The following is a 14473-nucleotide window of genomic DNA, read 5'->3' on the forward strand; positions in this document are numbered from 1 at the left end:
ATACTCAGAAAACGTCTGCAACGGGGGGAATACCACGTTCTTGTCCAAGAGCTCCGCCTGGATGGTGTACTGTTTCAGCAGTACTTCAGGATGAGCAAAGACGCGTTTGACGAGTTGCTCGGAAAAGTCGGTCCACTGATTGCAAAGGCAGACACCCGTATGCGTTTGTCAATCGGACCCGCCGAGCTACTCGCCATCTGCCTACGGTACGTTTTGTGTATTTCTACTTCTTTAATATGACTCTGTATATAAAGAGAGAGAATGCATGCAATGGATGAATGAAGTCTGTGATGTAGTTCAGATGAATGACATTAATTAAGATAGCTAGGTAAATGCAGTATTGCTCCCCTGTGTGTGTGTGTGTGTGTGTGTTTGTGGTCTGTGTGTGTGTCTGCCTGTGGTGTATGTGTGTGTCTGTGTGTGTCTGTCTGTGTGATGTGTGTGTCTGTGGTATGTTGGTGTGTCTGTGGTGTGTGTGTCTGTGATGTGTGTGTCTGTGGTATGTTGATGTGTCTGTGGTGTGTGTGTCTGTGGTGTTTGTGTCTGCCTGTGGTGTATGTGTGTGTCTGTGATGTGTGTGTGTGTGTGTGTGTGTCTGTGATGTGTGTGCCTGTGGTGTGTCTGTGATGTGTGTGTGTGTGTCTGTGGTATGTTGGTGTGTCTGTGGTGTGTGTGTCTGTGGTATGTTGATGTGTTTGTGGTGTGTGTGTCTGTGGTGTTTGTGTCTGCCTGTGGTGTGTGTGTCTGATGTGTGTGTGTGTTTCTGTGGTGTGTGTGTCTGCGTGGCGTATAACTTTAAAAAAAAAAATCTTGTATATTACTTTTTTCTCAGGTACCTGGCAACCGGTGACTCGTACAGGACCATAGCATTCAGCTATCGGGTCGGGCATGCAACAGTGGCTGTCATCGTCAAGGAGGTTGCGGGTGCCATCTGGACCGCGCTGGTCGAGGAGACCATGCCGGTACCACAGACGGAGGACTGGAGAGCCATCGCTGCTGGGTTCCAGGAGCGCTGGAACTTTCCAAATTGCGTTGGTGCCATTGATGGAAAGCACGTGGTGATCCAGGCTCCGGCAAATTCTGGGTCCCTCTACTTCAACTACAAGTCCAGCCACTCCTTGGTACTGCTGGCTGTTGTGGATGCTGAGTACCTCTTCAGGGTAGTGGATGTCGGAGGTTTTGGAAGGAGCAGCGACGGTGGGAGCCTGCGGAATTCCGCTTTTGGAGAGAGCCTCAGAGATGGCAGTCTGCAGCTACCACCTGACACCGTCATCCCAGGAGCAGAGCGGCTGGGCCTTCTTCCCCATGTGTTTGTTGGAGATGAGGCTTTTCCGCTGCTGGACAACCTGCTGCGTCCGTTCCCTGGACGTCAGCTCACGCGTGAAAGGAGGCTGTTCAACTACCGCCTCAGCCGGGCCAGGTTGGTGGTTGAATGTGCGTTTGGCATCCTCTCATCTCAGTGGAGAATGTTCCGGCGTGTCATCACCACCAGCCCGGAGGTAACAGAGTTGTGTGTGAAGGCCACCTGTGTGTTGCACAACTTCCTCCGCAGGAAGACAATAGGAAGGTCATCACGCACACCTGTCGTCCCTGTCGTCGCAGAGTCGAGTGATGAAGCTCCAACCCTGCGCGATGCACCTATGATGGGCTCAAACAACGCCACACGCCAATCCATCCAACTGCGGGAGACCTTCTGCTCCTATTTGAATGAGGAGGGTGTAGTGTCATGGCAGCATAAAGTGGTGTAGGGTCACCATGGCTCCTCCAAACCAAAAGCTCTTTTAAGAGCTACCCATTTTCTTTAAAGAGCAAATATTCCAAATGAGCCATTTTAAAATCAAACATTCCTAATAAACATGTTTCTTGAATTGATATTATTATATCATGATATGACTAACAACCTTTTTCTTTCAGCCCTGTTTTTACTGATAAACCACTCATAATTTCAATAGGTTTTCACATGACCAATTACAGAAGAAAGCACATTATATATACCGACATACATGAAGCTTCTGGTATGTTGCAACTGACAAACCACATGAACAAGTGAAGACACAGTATAGCCATAACATACTTGAAATAATGTTTTATTTGGTGAATTTGAGTGAAGTGTGTGTGATGAGTGATGAGTGTAAAAAAATGTAATGTGGATCAGTATGTGTGAAAAAATTATAAATTGTCCTGCTGGTCCACGTCAAAAATTATTTGGTGTACCCCGAGGCGGACTCTTGCCCTCTGTGCCCTTGTCATCTGCCTCATGGTGGGCAAGAGGCTCTTGAAAAATTGCAAGTCCTCGTCCTCCTCCACCACTGGTGGGGTTGGCTGGGCAATTGCTGGGTAATTGCTGACAGCAGACTTCGTTCAAACGGGGACATCTCCCTCCCCCTCCCCCGTGTTTTGCCCCGGACCTCAGCATTCTCCTCCTGGCTGACTGCTGACTGGCGGACTGGCTGGTGGACTGGCTGGCTGACTCACTGTCTACCTGGCTCTCTTCCTCTGCCACCAGGGTGGATGGAGGCAGGGTCTGCCGGGGGACATTGCTGGACGTCTCACGGTCTATGATGAATGGGGTTAAAAACCCCATCACTGCCATGAAACGCCAGGGCTTGTACCCCCCTGCAGACCCTGCTCCGCTTCTTTTGGCCTCCTTCTCCATATTCTTTTCCTTGCGGAACCTGTCCCTCAGACTCTTCCATCTCTTCTTGCAGACATTATCTAATAAAATGAAATGAAATAATAAAGTTAATAAATAATAAAGTGAATTTCTTGAATTTACTAAATTATTCCTCCATTAATGAATGCTATTTGTATGCTACATTCCATGCTGGCTAAATATACTGTCTATGCTTGATAGCTGTGAATCAAATCAAGTTTGATTTATATAGCACATTTATAAACGATTTTTGGTCGAGCCAAAGTGCTGTACATATAATAAAATTAGCCTACAGTAGAGACACTTTACAGCAAATACAACAGCACAGATTGTTCAGAATATCAGTATGAGAAAAACGACACCCTCTGCATGTATTATATGTTATATATTATGCTTATACTTATTATATTATATATAATATTTTTGTATTAATATACATTATATGTTATGCTACATTACTAGCTGGCTAAATATACTGTCTATGCTTGATAGCTGTGCATGTATTATATGTTATGTTATATATTATGCTTATTATAATGTTTTTTTATTAATATATATTATATGTTATTATGCTACATTACTAGCTGTCCATTCAATGCTAAAACGAAGTAAACTGGATATAAACTCCCCAAACAGTTGAAAACCTACCAGTTTCACCAACTGTCTCTGCCACCTCCCGCCATGCCTGGTTCCTCCGGTTTAGGTCCCGGTAGGTGAACAGAGTACAGTCATACAGGACTGGGACATTTGCCACAGCAATGATTAATTTGTCTTCCATTTTATGACATATGGAAAATAGTCAAGACCTGCGGGATCAGCATACACGCGGTTTGATTGGCTAGCGCTTGTACTGGCGGGAATTGCAAAAACGGGATTTGATTGGCTGACGCCAGCTTCGAGAAAGCATCGCGACGCTTGCAACGCCTTGCCAAGCTACCCACAATGCAGTTCGGCGAAGTTTGAAAATATCCTACGTCACCCCATTCAAATGAATGGGCGAAGCGTTGAAAGCATTTTTTGACGCCTGTAGTGTAGACGGGCCGTTACTCTTGCGTTAGTGCCGCTTCTCAGCGATTACCGTAAAGGCGCTATAAATCGCGCACTCAAAAATGAAGAACTGCTCATTTGACCAAGCAAATTTGAGAGACGGCTGAGTTGACCGCAGTCCAACACGGGGAGGAGAATGTCCCGCTAACGCTGTGTGTGAGTGTGTGTGTGTGTATGTGTGTGTGTGTTTCACATTAGCGGGAGCTCAGCTTTTAGGGCCGACAGGCGGAGGAGAATACAACGATGTGTGTATTTATCGCTAAGCTAGCTGGACGCAACGGTTCAGGTATCCGTCCTCTTTATGGCGGCAGGTTGAGGAGGATGTCCCGCTCCTGTGTGTGTGTGTGTGTGTGTGTGTGTGTGTGTGTGTGTGTGTGTGTAACGGAGCTCAGGTGAGAGGGCTCTGATTACAGTACACTGTAGGAAACAGTTCTGAACTGTTTCCGCCAGTTCTTTAAATTCGTCGTTCGCGAACAGCTTCTCTTTAGCTTTTGGCGGAAGGCGGCGACTCAAACAAATGAATCGTTTTGTGGGAGGAATCAGTTCATCTCGTTCACTTCAAAGATTCGTTCAAAAAGAAAGCTATACAAACATAGCCACAACTCTTGTAAATAAATTACCCTCCCACTCAGGGCTTTTTGGAGTAGATCACATCATGACCTACTACAAAAACCTAGGGGTACGCAAAGATGATTTCAGTCTAGCAAGGGTAACAACAGCAGAGGTACTCATTAAACTGAGCGCCCTCCAACCTAACAAGGCCACTGGCCACGACAATATCCCCTCCAAATTCCTCAGAGACACAGCAACCGCCATCTCACCAGTCATAGCTCACATAATTAACCTCTCCATAAAACAGGGAAAAGTACCCAAAGACTTCAAAATTGCAAGAGTAACCCCCCTGCACAAAAAGGGCAGCAAATTGGACCCAGGCAACTACCGCCCTGTTTCTATACTTACCTCCATCTCGAAAGTCATGGAAAAAATAGTATATGAACAGGTCGAAAAGTACCTCGCGGAAAATAAACTAATCTATGAATTTCAATCTGGCTTTAGAACATCCCACTCCACTGACACATGCCTTCTTTATTTGAGCAACCACATCAAACAAGAGGTGGACGAGGGCAAATACTGCGGCATGGTGATGCTGGACCTACAAAAGGCTTTCGACACTGTCAATCACCCCATTCTGATTGACAAGCTAAAAGCAATTGGTTTTGATAGACTATCGGTGAGCTGGATGCAATCCTACCTGGAAGGGAGAGAACAGATGGTGGAGGTAAACGGTACTCTGTCCCCCCCCCCTCCCAGTGAGCTGTGGTGTTCCACAAGGAAGCATATTAGGTCCGTTACTGTTCCTAATTTATGTAAATGACATGTCATCAGCATGTGACTGCAACTTGTTCCTGTTCGCGGACGACTCAGCCCTGCTGGTCTCTGACAGGAGAAGATTGCAGGTTGAAAAAACCATCAGCTCCGAGCTCGGCAGAATCTGCACCTGGCTCGCCGATAATAAATTATCATTACACCTGGGTAAAACAGAGTCCATTCTCTTCGGTTCGAAACATAATCTCAGCAAATCCGACGACTTCTCAGTTGCAGTGGGTGACATTATTGTCACAAGTAAGAAGGAAATTACATACCTAGGATCTATTCTTGAAGCAAACCTCTCCTGTGACAAAATGGCATCCAATGTAATAAAAAAAGTCAATCAAAGAACTAGATTCCTATACCGGATCTCCTCTCTGGTAAACAAAAACACCCTGAAAACTCTGGCAGGAGCACTCATTCAAGGGTACTATGACTATGCTTGCACGTCATGGTACCATAGCACCTCCAAGGCGCTAAAAATAAAACTTCAAACATCGCAAAATAAACTGGTCAGACTACTGCTTGACCTTTCATCTAGAACCCACCTCTGCCCACTTTGACAACCTAAGATGGCAGAGACGACAGAGTACAGCTACTTGCAATGGGCCTGGTCTACCATATCCACTACACCTCTATGGTACCCATGTACATGTCAAAATTCTTCCCAAAGGTCAAGGAATACCATGATCATAACACCAGAGGGAGCTCCACAAATCATGTGAAACCCAAATGTGGCACAAAAAAGGGGGAATACACGTTTCGCAATTATGCCACATCAAGGTGGAACACTCTTCCCACAACTGTAAAGGAAAGTAAAACTATACTTACCTTCAAAACCTCTCTTAAAGAGCACCTTCGGGGGAGAGCATTGCAAAACTGGCCCCGGTAATGGTACAAATCTCAACCTGTCGTTCAATGGACAGCTTCCCCCCCCCATCTATGTATATACTCGCATTTTAGACTCTGTTACTAACTGTATATCTGTAGACTTGGTATGTCTTAAATGTCCGGTTAGGATGTATTAGAGCGAAATCTAAAATGAAAATTGTAAATAAGCAATCTGTATGTAAAAAACCACCTGTATGTAAATTGTAAATAAGCCATCTGTATGTCAAATATGTCTTATATGTCTTAAATGATATGATGAATTGGAAATGGGGGACCCTGATGTAAACAAGACGAAAGTCTTTCTCTGGTCTGCATCCCCTTAACAATTGTATGTTTTGAGCTGTACTGTACTGTACCCAATATACAAGCTGTTAATAAACTTTTCAATCAATCAATCAATCAATCAATCAATCGTTCGCGAACGACCCATCACTACAAGAAACACTCCTGTCATCCCAGGAACAGTGTCTTGCGCTCCATTCAGCGCTGCAGGAACTCCTGTTGAAAAAGGCATTTTTTCCAAAAGGGAGGAAAATCAGGGGTTTTTACTCCCGTTATTTTCTAAATCGCGGGAAAAAAACGGGGGAGTGAGACCCATCCTTGATCTGTCAGTGTTCCAAAAAGAGAGAAACACATGCTGACGATCAAACAAATGCTGGAATGTGTTCACCAGGATGTGGTTTTATCTGGACGACCTGCTATTGCTGGCTCGCTCCAGGGAGGAAGTCGTTTTACAGACGTTACATCTCGTATCGCATCTGTCAAAGCCTGGGTTTTCATAATGAATTTGAAGAAGAGCTGTCCTCTTCCCTCTCAGACAAACGTTTATCTGGGAGTGGAATTAAACTCAGCCAGCAGAGCGCGGCTCTCGCGGCAGCGAGTGGAGGAACTGACAGCTCCCTCTCCGGCGTGTCACATTCCGCAGGCCCTCTCCGTGATACAGCTGCTTAGCATGACGTCAGCTGGTCACGTGGGGATCCCCCTGGGAGTCTCCAGAGGTGGTTCATTCGCCCGCTCAACGACCCCGTGCGTTGAGGTAAATGTGCTGGAGCTGTTCTCCGGTTGGGAAGTATTCCAGCACTTCACCTTGTTGCTGTACAATCAGACATGTGTTGATTTGCACAGACAACAGGCCACGGCAGCCTACCTCAATCGCCAGGGAGGAGTACGATCTGCGCAGCTTCTGAACGCAGCCAGACGGCTGCTGTTCTGGGCGCGCACACACGTTGCTCTCCATCAGAGCAATGTATATTCCCGGCGAATTGAACAGAGGGGCTCGCAGAACGCAGCAGCCGTTGTATGCGAGGAGTATGGAGACTCAGACCTGTGTCACGCAAACTGGCGGGTCACGCGCACTGGCGCCTCAGTGGGATTTGGCTTTGGTGTTACGCGCACTAAAGCAAAGCCCCATTTGAACCTTTGGATCAGGTTCCCCTTAAACTGTTATCAGCCAAAGTAGTACTACTTTTGGCTCTAATAGCAGCGAAAAGGGTGAGTGATTTGTCTGCTCTCTCTGTGGCTCCGTCAGGTCTCCGGATCCAAGGAGATGGCAGTTCAGCTGTTTTACGCCCTAACCCGGCTTCATTCCTAAGGTCATCACAACTCTTTTAGGTCAAGAGTGATCACCCTGGCTAGCTTATTCCCTCCTCCTTACAGGTCGGAGGAAGAAGCCACGTCTCATCTCCTCTGTCCTGTGCGCGCGGCCCTGCTATGTGGCGCGCACGGCAGCCTAGCGCCGTTCTCAGCGCCTGTTTGTGCACTATCGGTCGATCGGGCAACCTCTGTCTGCACAACGGCTGTCACACTGGCTGTGTGAGGCGGTGTCACAGGCATCTGTCTCCTCTGGGGTGGAGCCCCCGGAGAACATCAATGCGCACTCCACCAGAGGAATGTCCTCCTCCACGGCTTTGCACGGAGGAATGTCAGTGGAAGACATTTGCACTGCTGCATCTTGGTCTTCCCCCTGTTCATTTATTCAATTGTATTTGAGGGATGTCTCCCATTCCTCTCTGACACACCCTGTACTGGGTGCCCTGTCAGAGTGAGTGACGTCAGGGATCCAGCTGTGCGCCTCTCTCCTGCCTCTTGGCACGCGGAGAGCAGCATTTTTCCCTCTTATAGGAGGGATGTTTCCTTTTTTTCCTCTGACACATTTTGTACGGAGTGTCCTGTCAGAGTGAATGATGTCAGGGCGGATCTACCGGGGTGGCAACTGCCACCCTAAAAAACAGCCTTGCCACCCCAGCTGCCACCCTAGTTGGCATCTTTGTTTTGGAAGAAAAGTTGTGGCTAATCGGACATTTATGAGAGAAAATCTCTAATGTCCGAGTGCAAGTGAATGCAGCACAAGATGCGAGTCTTGTAACCCCTCCCCCGGCCCTGGCGCGAGCTTGGAAATATGATTGGCGGCGATTTCACTACGGCGCAAAACGAGAAGCATTCGGACCCAAGTAGACGGAAGCAATGAGGTATTTGCGGTCTACAATGACAGAGAAGAGACTGTCAAGTTTGGCTGTACTCAGCATTGAATCAAAACGCACTAAAGCTTTGGATCTTAATACGTTTGTGAGGCGTTTTGCTGAACAAGATGGTAATCGCCGCATTCAGCTGTAATAGGCATGCCAACTTGATGCTCTGCTCACGGATGACTCGATGAGCATAACAAACTGTTAAGATGATGACCTTGTACAGTATGTGTGTAAATATATGTGTTTCTTTGTGGGGTTCTGCCCCCAAAAAACAGTTTTAAGTCCTGAGAAAGTCAAATAAGACGGTGTGTAAAACTACACTGCCCAGCCAAAAAAAAGTAACCACTTTGATTTAACTAGGCCAGTATAGGTAAGGACTTTCCACTGGATAATAACTTACTGCAGCGATGTATATGTTTTAGCTGAATACACGTTTTTGAACCCTAACTGATGCAGTTAGTCACTTCTTTAATGTTTGTTCTTTCTGATGTAAAGTCAAGGTTGTAACTGTTTGCAGTAAAGTCGTGGGGAGCTGAACTGTTCCTTTGAATCTTTTGAATTTTGATACATGATATAATTACTTCTCTTTCAAATTTCAAGGAGAGTGAGCAAGCATCTTGAGGAATATTCATCATTAACTCCTCCAAAAAATATAGTTTATTCAATAATAAATGAATATGTGAATCATAACAGTGATTGACAGCTGATAGGAATAATATGATTGTTAAAGGTGGGGTATGTAGTTTATTTCAGAAACACTTTTTGTTACGTTTCCGGTAGTGTGTTTTCAAATTCTAGCGCACTCGAGCTGGTTTCTCCAAAATTACATACCCCACCTTTAATAGTATCATATTAATTCAGACAAACATCGATGAGACAGTTAATTAATGTACTTATTGCAGCAGTCTTCATAGATTTGTTACCCCTGCTGGTCTAAAAGTGAAACAAACTCATTCAGTTATTGTTCAGTTAAAATTCATTAAATTATATCTGCCACCTTATATATTTATATGTAAGGCTTTACTGATGTGCCACAATAATGTCACCTATGTTATTGAGTTAAAATATTAATATTGTGGCTTTCCAAGTTAACATTGATTGATATGACTGCGATTAAATCAGCATATACTTCTGCCAGGGGATGCCACCCCTGAAATTCTCCTGCCACCCTCTTGCCACCCCATGAATATGTGTCTAGATCCGCCCCTGTGGGATCCAGCTGTGCGCTCTCCTGCCTGTCTACACGCAGAGAGCTGCTGTTCCCCCTCTTTTTGTCACTGGGCAAAGTATGACCTTTGTCTCTACTTTTTCACAGTGGCAGGTATGTATTGTTCCCAGCCTTCGTCCCCTCATGGGAAATATTCATGTTATGCTATATTCCAGGGACGGTGATGCGCCATTACGCATGGCGCAATAGGCATGGGTTATTATCTGAGCAGGTGTGTCTGTGCTTCTAGTGCCGGGCGGACCCAGTGGGGCGCAGACTACATCATGCTTCGCCCTTAGCCTTAGAGGGCGAAGCCATATACGAAGTAGAACTGAGGTTACCTACTGTAACTCCAGCATCTATGAGTATTGGCGAAGCCCTCTAAGTGCTGGGCCCCACTGGCTCTACGAATAGCTGAAGAAAAGTTATTTTGTATGGGAGCAGATTGTCGGGCCTCCTTCCTATTTATACCGGAAGGAAGCCCGAGGGTGGGGCCCACCTTGCGGGCAGGCGTGGACTACAAGTGTTTCAGTGCTGTGCGGGTGCGCAGGGGATTACCCAATAGCGATAGCCTTAGAGGGCTACGCCAATACTCATAGAAGCTGGAGTTAGGTAACTTCAGTTTTTCGGTCTGTCTTTGTGAGATTATTGATGTTGTTGGAAGGTTTTTTGTTCAGAGGGATTTTTGTGTTTTTGCTTTATTTTCCTTTGTTGCTAGTTTTGCAATAAAATATTTAGAATTTGGATATTCTGCATTTGGGTCCTGTGTACCTTGCCCTCCAGCCGTGACACCATCTCTGTTGTGAATGGTCAACCGCTTAGGGATGTCCTGCCACTTAGCCTACCATGTACAATGTGTTGGAGCATTAGCCAATAGAAGCACAGTTACATAGTGATGTCACTTTGATATGGTAGTTCACCAAGGAGAAAATAAGCTCTCTTTTGAGGTAACTTTGGGATTTTAGCTTTGCAGATCATTTATATGCATAACAACCCTATACATACCACACTACAGGAAAGGGAACCCAACAAGCATATATATATATATATATATATATATATATTAGGGCCGGGACTTTAACGCGTTAATTAAGATTAATTAATTACACAAAAATTAACGCGTTAAAAAAATTAACGCATTTTAATCGCACTTATTTTTGCACCGCGGAACGTTTCTCACTGGATGAGTTTCAGGCGTACCGATTATACTGGAGCACCAACTAACGTTCATGACTTCAGACAACAACAAACCACAGTGAACAACAGTGGGAAATGTTTTTTTTTAAAACGGACGGATGGAAGCGTCGATAAGAGCACGGTTGTGTGCAAATTATGCAAAAAGGAATTCGCATATCACCGCAGCACATCAAGCCTCAAGTATCACCTCAATGCAAAACATATAGCAGCTAGCGTGGAAGCTAGCGTGGCCGTTAGCCTCTTTTATCGCGTTCACACCAAAAAGAGCCGGTACTAAAATTAGTTCATGAGAACCTTTTTACCCTCACGAAAGTCCCTGCTAGAGAGCAGGGACTTTCGTACGGCTCTCTTGTGAGAAAAGAGCTATATTTCTGATTGGCTGGGCGGATTGCAAACCACGCCCCGTAAAACTCCCAAAAAGTTTTGTGAAGCCGCCATTTTATTATCCTCGCATTAGCATTATTAGCATTAGCCCAGCGCAGAAACGCAGAGAGACTAACTTATGGCAACACAAAATAAAACATGGGAGCGGTGGAGATGAGGAGGTGTCGGCGTTCTGGCGATTTACTCGGAAGGCTTCAGTAGAACTCTGGGGACTTCCGGCCGGGGACTTTGGGCGGCAGTATACGCCGTGAAGTGGTTTGCGGCCTGCCAGTAAACCCAAAGCAGAAGAAGAAGTGACGTCAGCGGCTTCATTTGCCTAATCCTCCCCCAGGTTCAAAGAGTTCTCATGAACCTTTGTGGGAAAAGTACTGCGGTGTGACTGCGCCTAATGGTATACTAAAATCCATGTGAAAAAAATTGCTTCTCACTGTTCTTAGGTCAAATATTTATATGTGATTAAAAATGCGATTAATTTCGATTAATTAATTACAAAGCCTCTAATTAATTAGATTAATTTTTTTAATCGAGTCCCGGCCCTAATATATATATATATATATTATATGTTTGAGCTTCATGTCTAGTATGTACATTGCATATGAATATGAACACTTGTTTACATTGCATATCAAACTATGTGAGATAAATCACATTCTGCATGATCTAAAAGCAATATCACTTCCCCAAAAATATGTATTGCTGTGACAAAATGCAACAAAACAATAAAATAACAAAAGGACAAAATAACTAAACAAATCATAATGAAAGAAACCTGGAACATTAGTGGAACAGAGCGAAAAAACAAATCAGAGAAAGAATCTTACGCTTTCTTAGAATATTCTCCCGGCACCATTATAATATATTAGCACCACTAGAGACTGTCTGCTGCGATTCGTTAGTGCCAACGGCAAGACTTCAGAGCTTTTATTCAGAGAGGCACTCCTTATTTTCCCGTCAAAGTCCTGGGGGAAATAGAAGACAGCAAATACTGCAGGTGCAGGCAATGCTGCAGAACAGTGTAGTATGGGTTTACGAGTGAAGTTAGAGTGGTGAAGTGTGAGGATATGAACATCGCAGGATGGGTTCATACTAGAGAGAAAAACAACAGAGACTGAGATGAAGAACCAGAGAGGAAGAGAGATACTTTTGATGTTCCTTTTAATAAACTATTACCTTAAAGTGAGGACAAAAACAATAGAAAGCCAAATAAACAAACTGCCACACACACACACAAAAAGTAATGGCACTATTTGAAACAATTGGCTTGCCAGGGATTGCTTTACCGATTAAACTTAATCATTAAAGCAAACTACCTTTGTGCATTCTGAAAAGCGCCGGTGTTATTTGTTATAGGGGACCTATCATGCAAAATGCACTTTGTGATGTCTTTTATACATAACTATGTGTCCCCGGTGCGTCGGGGAACTCACGCAGCGTCTGAAAATAAAACCCTCTCTCTTTTCCTCCGTACCCAAATCTTTTAAAAACGGGTGTACAACGAGCGGATACAGATTTGCTGCCGATCTGACGTCAATCGGCGGCGGATCCACAGAAAGTTGCCATCAGAAACAATGCCTGACGTGTTTTGGACGTAATCTCGTTTTTGTTATATTAGCAAGCCTCTAACACTCAGAGCTAACCTGTACTGGAGAGCACATGTGTTTAAAAAGCAGGAAATAAAAAAAGGAACTCACCTTGTGATAAACCCGCAAGAAAAAAAGCATTTAAGCTCCATACTGTTTCAGAAATAATCCTTGATGTGGTTTATAACAGGATGGCGTTTTATCACAGCAGAATTTAACTTTATCTCCGATAGAATTCTGATCAGGCATTAGCTCCACCTCCTTTTTTAATTTTTTCAAGATAAGGACCCAAAATCTGCGTTTCTCTAACAGGGCAGCAACAGAGGGGTTTGAGCAGTATGAGGCATGGCTACAATGGGTGATCTGTTTGGTATTTTAAGCAAAAAACTTCACAGACAACAGACATGTTTGTATAGGTATATGGCCCTACAATATATGTTTCCAATATAGCATAATAGGTCCACTTTAAGCATTAAAACCTTAACTCAATCGTGAGGTGTTGTAAACAGCAAGATATCTAGATCAGAAAGAGAGTGAATGAGATGTACTTTGTGCATTTATTTGTGTTACATTTCATGCCAATACACCTCATTTAGATTGAATCAACAAAGAGAGAGGGTGAGAGAGAGAGAGAAAATTGTCTGGTAGGCTTGTGCATCACACAGTTGGCAGGGTAGCATGTGCAGAGAAATGCACAATGGCCTTGGAGCGCATTACATTCTCTCTAGCACAGAAGCGGTATGTGTTTGTGTGTGTTTGGGGCTGTGGTGGAATGATATTACAAAAGCGTGGCCTAAAAAAGAGAGAAATTGCAGCAGGAACATTGCATTTTGAAGGCATATTATAATCAGCTGACTTAAGGTGACTGCAATCAAAAATGTGCTCACCCACTGGAAATGACCCGTTACCTCTGCAACAAAAGGGCGAGTGGAGTGTTTTCCTGCAGCTTTTTAAGAGGGCCACGTCCATTCGAACAGACGGTGGGAGTTGGATAACCTATTTATTGTCCAGATTACACTAACAACACATTTATGAGTACGTTAGCTATAAATAGAGACACAGGGACCCAGATGGAGAGTTGTTGATAGAGAAAAATAGAAAGACAGAGACACAGCGAGAGACTCTGGCATTGTGCGTCTCCTCCACAGAGGGGGTTGATTCAGTCTGTCAACGCCCACAGAGCCTGCCCATCCTCATAAAAACAATGATTCTGACTCGGCTAACCAACAACCAAACTTGACATTTAGATCTAAAAATTGGTCTGGAACTCCCACGCAGACACAAAGACAGCATTGGAAGGAAAGAAAACACCCAACAAACCATTGAACAGATTACAGAGACATAAATAAAACAAGCCTCTGTGATAAATTGTAAAAAGGCCGATTCACACTGGGAAGTCTTGTTGACATTTACACTTAAACCCTGGAGTTGAGCGCACACTTTCTTGTCTTCACGCCCACTCAAATGTAATTAAGATGACGCATAATGAGAGAATTTGCAAATATGTTAAGACACACCAACACGATAAGGCATTTCTGAGTGCAGCTAACAAATATCAGTTGCGTGATGATCCCGTAATCACATTAGTGATAAAAATCCCATTATGTCCTGATTATACATCGGCCTGCTTTCTCTCTTCAAGCGCTCTGTAAAACAACCGGCAATGACTATGGAAAAA

At 44.4% G+C, this 14473-nt stretch overlaps 2 protein-coding genes across 7 annotated transcripts in view; both read right to left on the reverse strand.

Annotated features, from left to right (window-relative positions):
• furinb (furin (paired basic amino acid cleaving enzyme) b) overlaps positions 1-14473 on the reverse strand; it is a 119296-nt gene that overhangs the window by 86096 nt on the left and 18727 nt on the right. The window lies entirely within an intron of this gene.
• Positions 806-3480, reverse strand: LOC117545791 (transcription factor Adf-1-like). The gene is made up of 2 exons (XM_034215767.1): positions 3302-3480; positions 806-2715 (listed from the first exon to the last, which is right to left on the reverse strand). The coding sequence occupies exons 1-2, from the start codon at positions 3429-3431 to the stop codon at positions 2195-2197; spliced, it is 651 nt and encodes a 216-aa protein (XP_034071658.1). The 5' UTR covers positions 3432-3480; the 3' UTR covers positions 806-2194.

The sequence above is a fragment of the Gymnodraco acuticeps genome, unplaced genomic scaffold (genome assembly GCF_902827175.1).
Source record: "Gymnodraco acuticeps unplaced genomic scaffold, fGymAcu1.1, whole genome shotgun sequence".
Classification (NCBI taxonomy): domain Eukaryota; kingdom Metazoa; phylum Chordata; class Actinopteri; order Perciformes; family Bathydraconidae; genus Gymnodraco; species Gymnodraco acuticeps.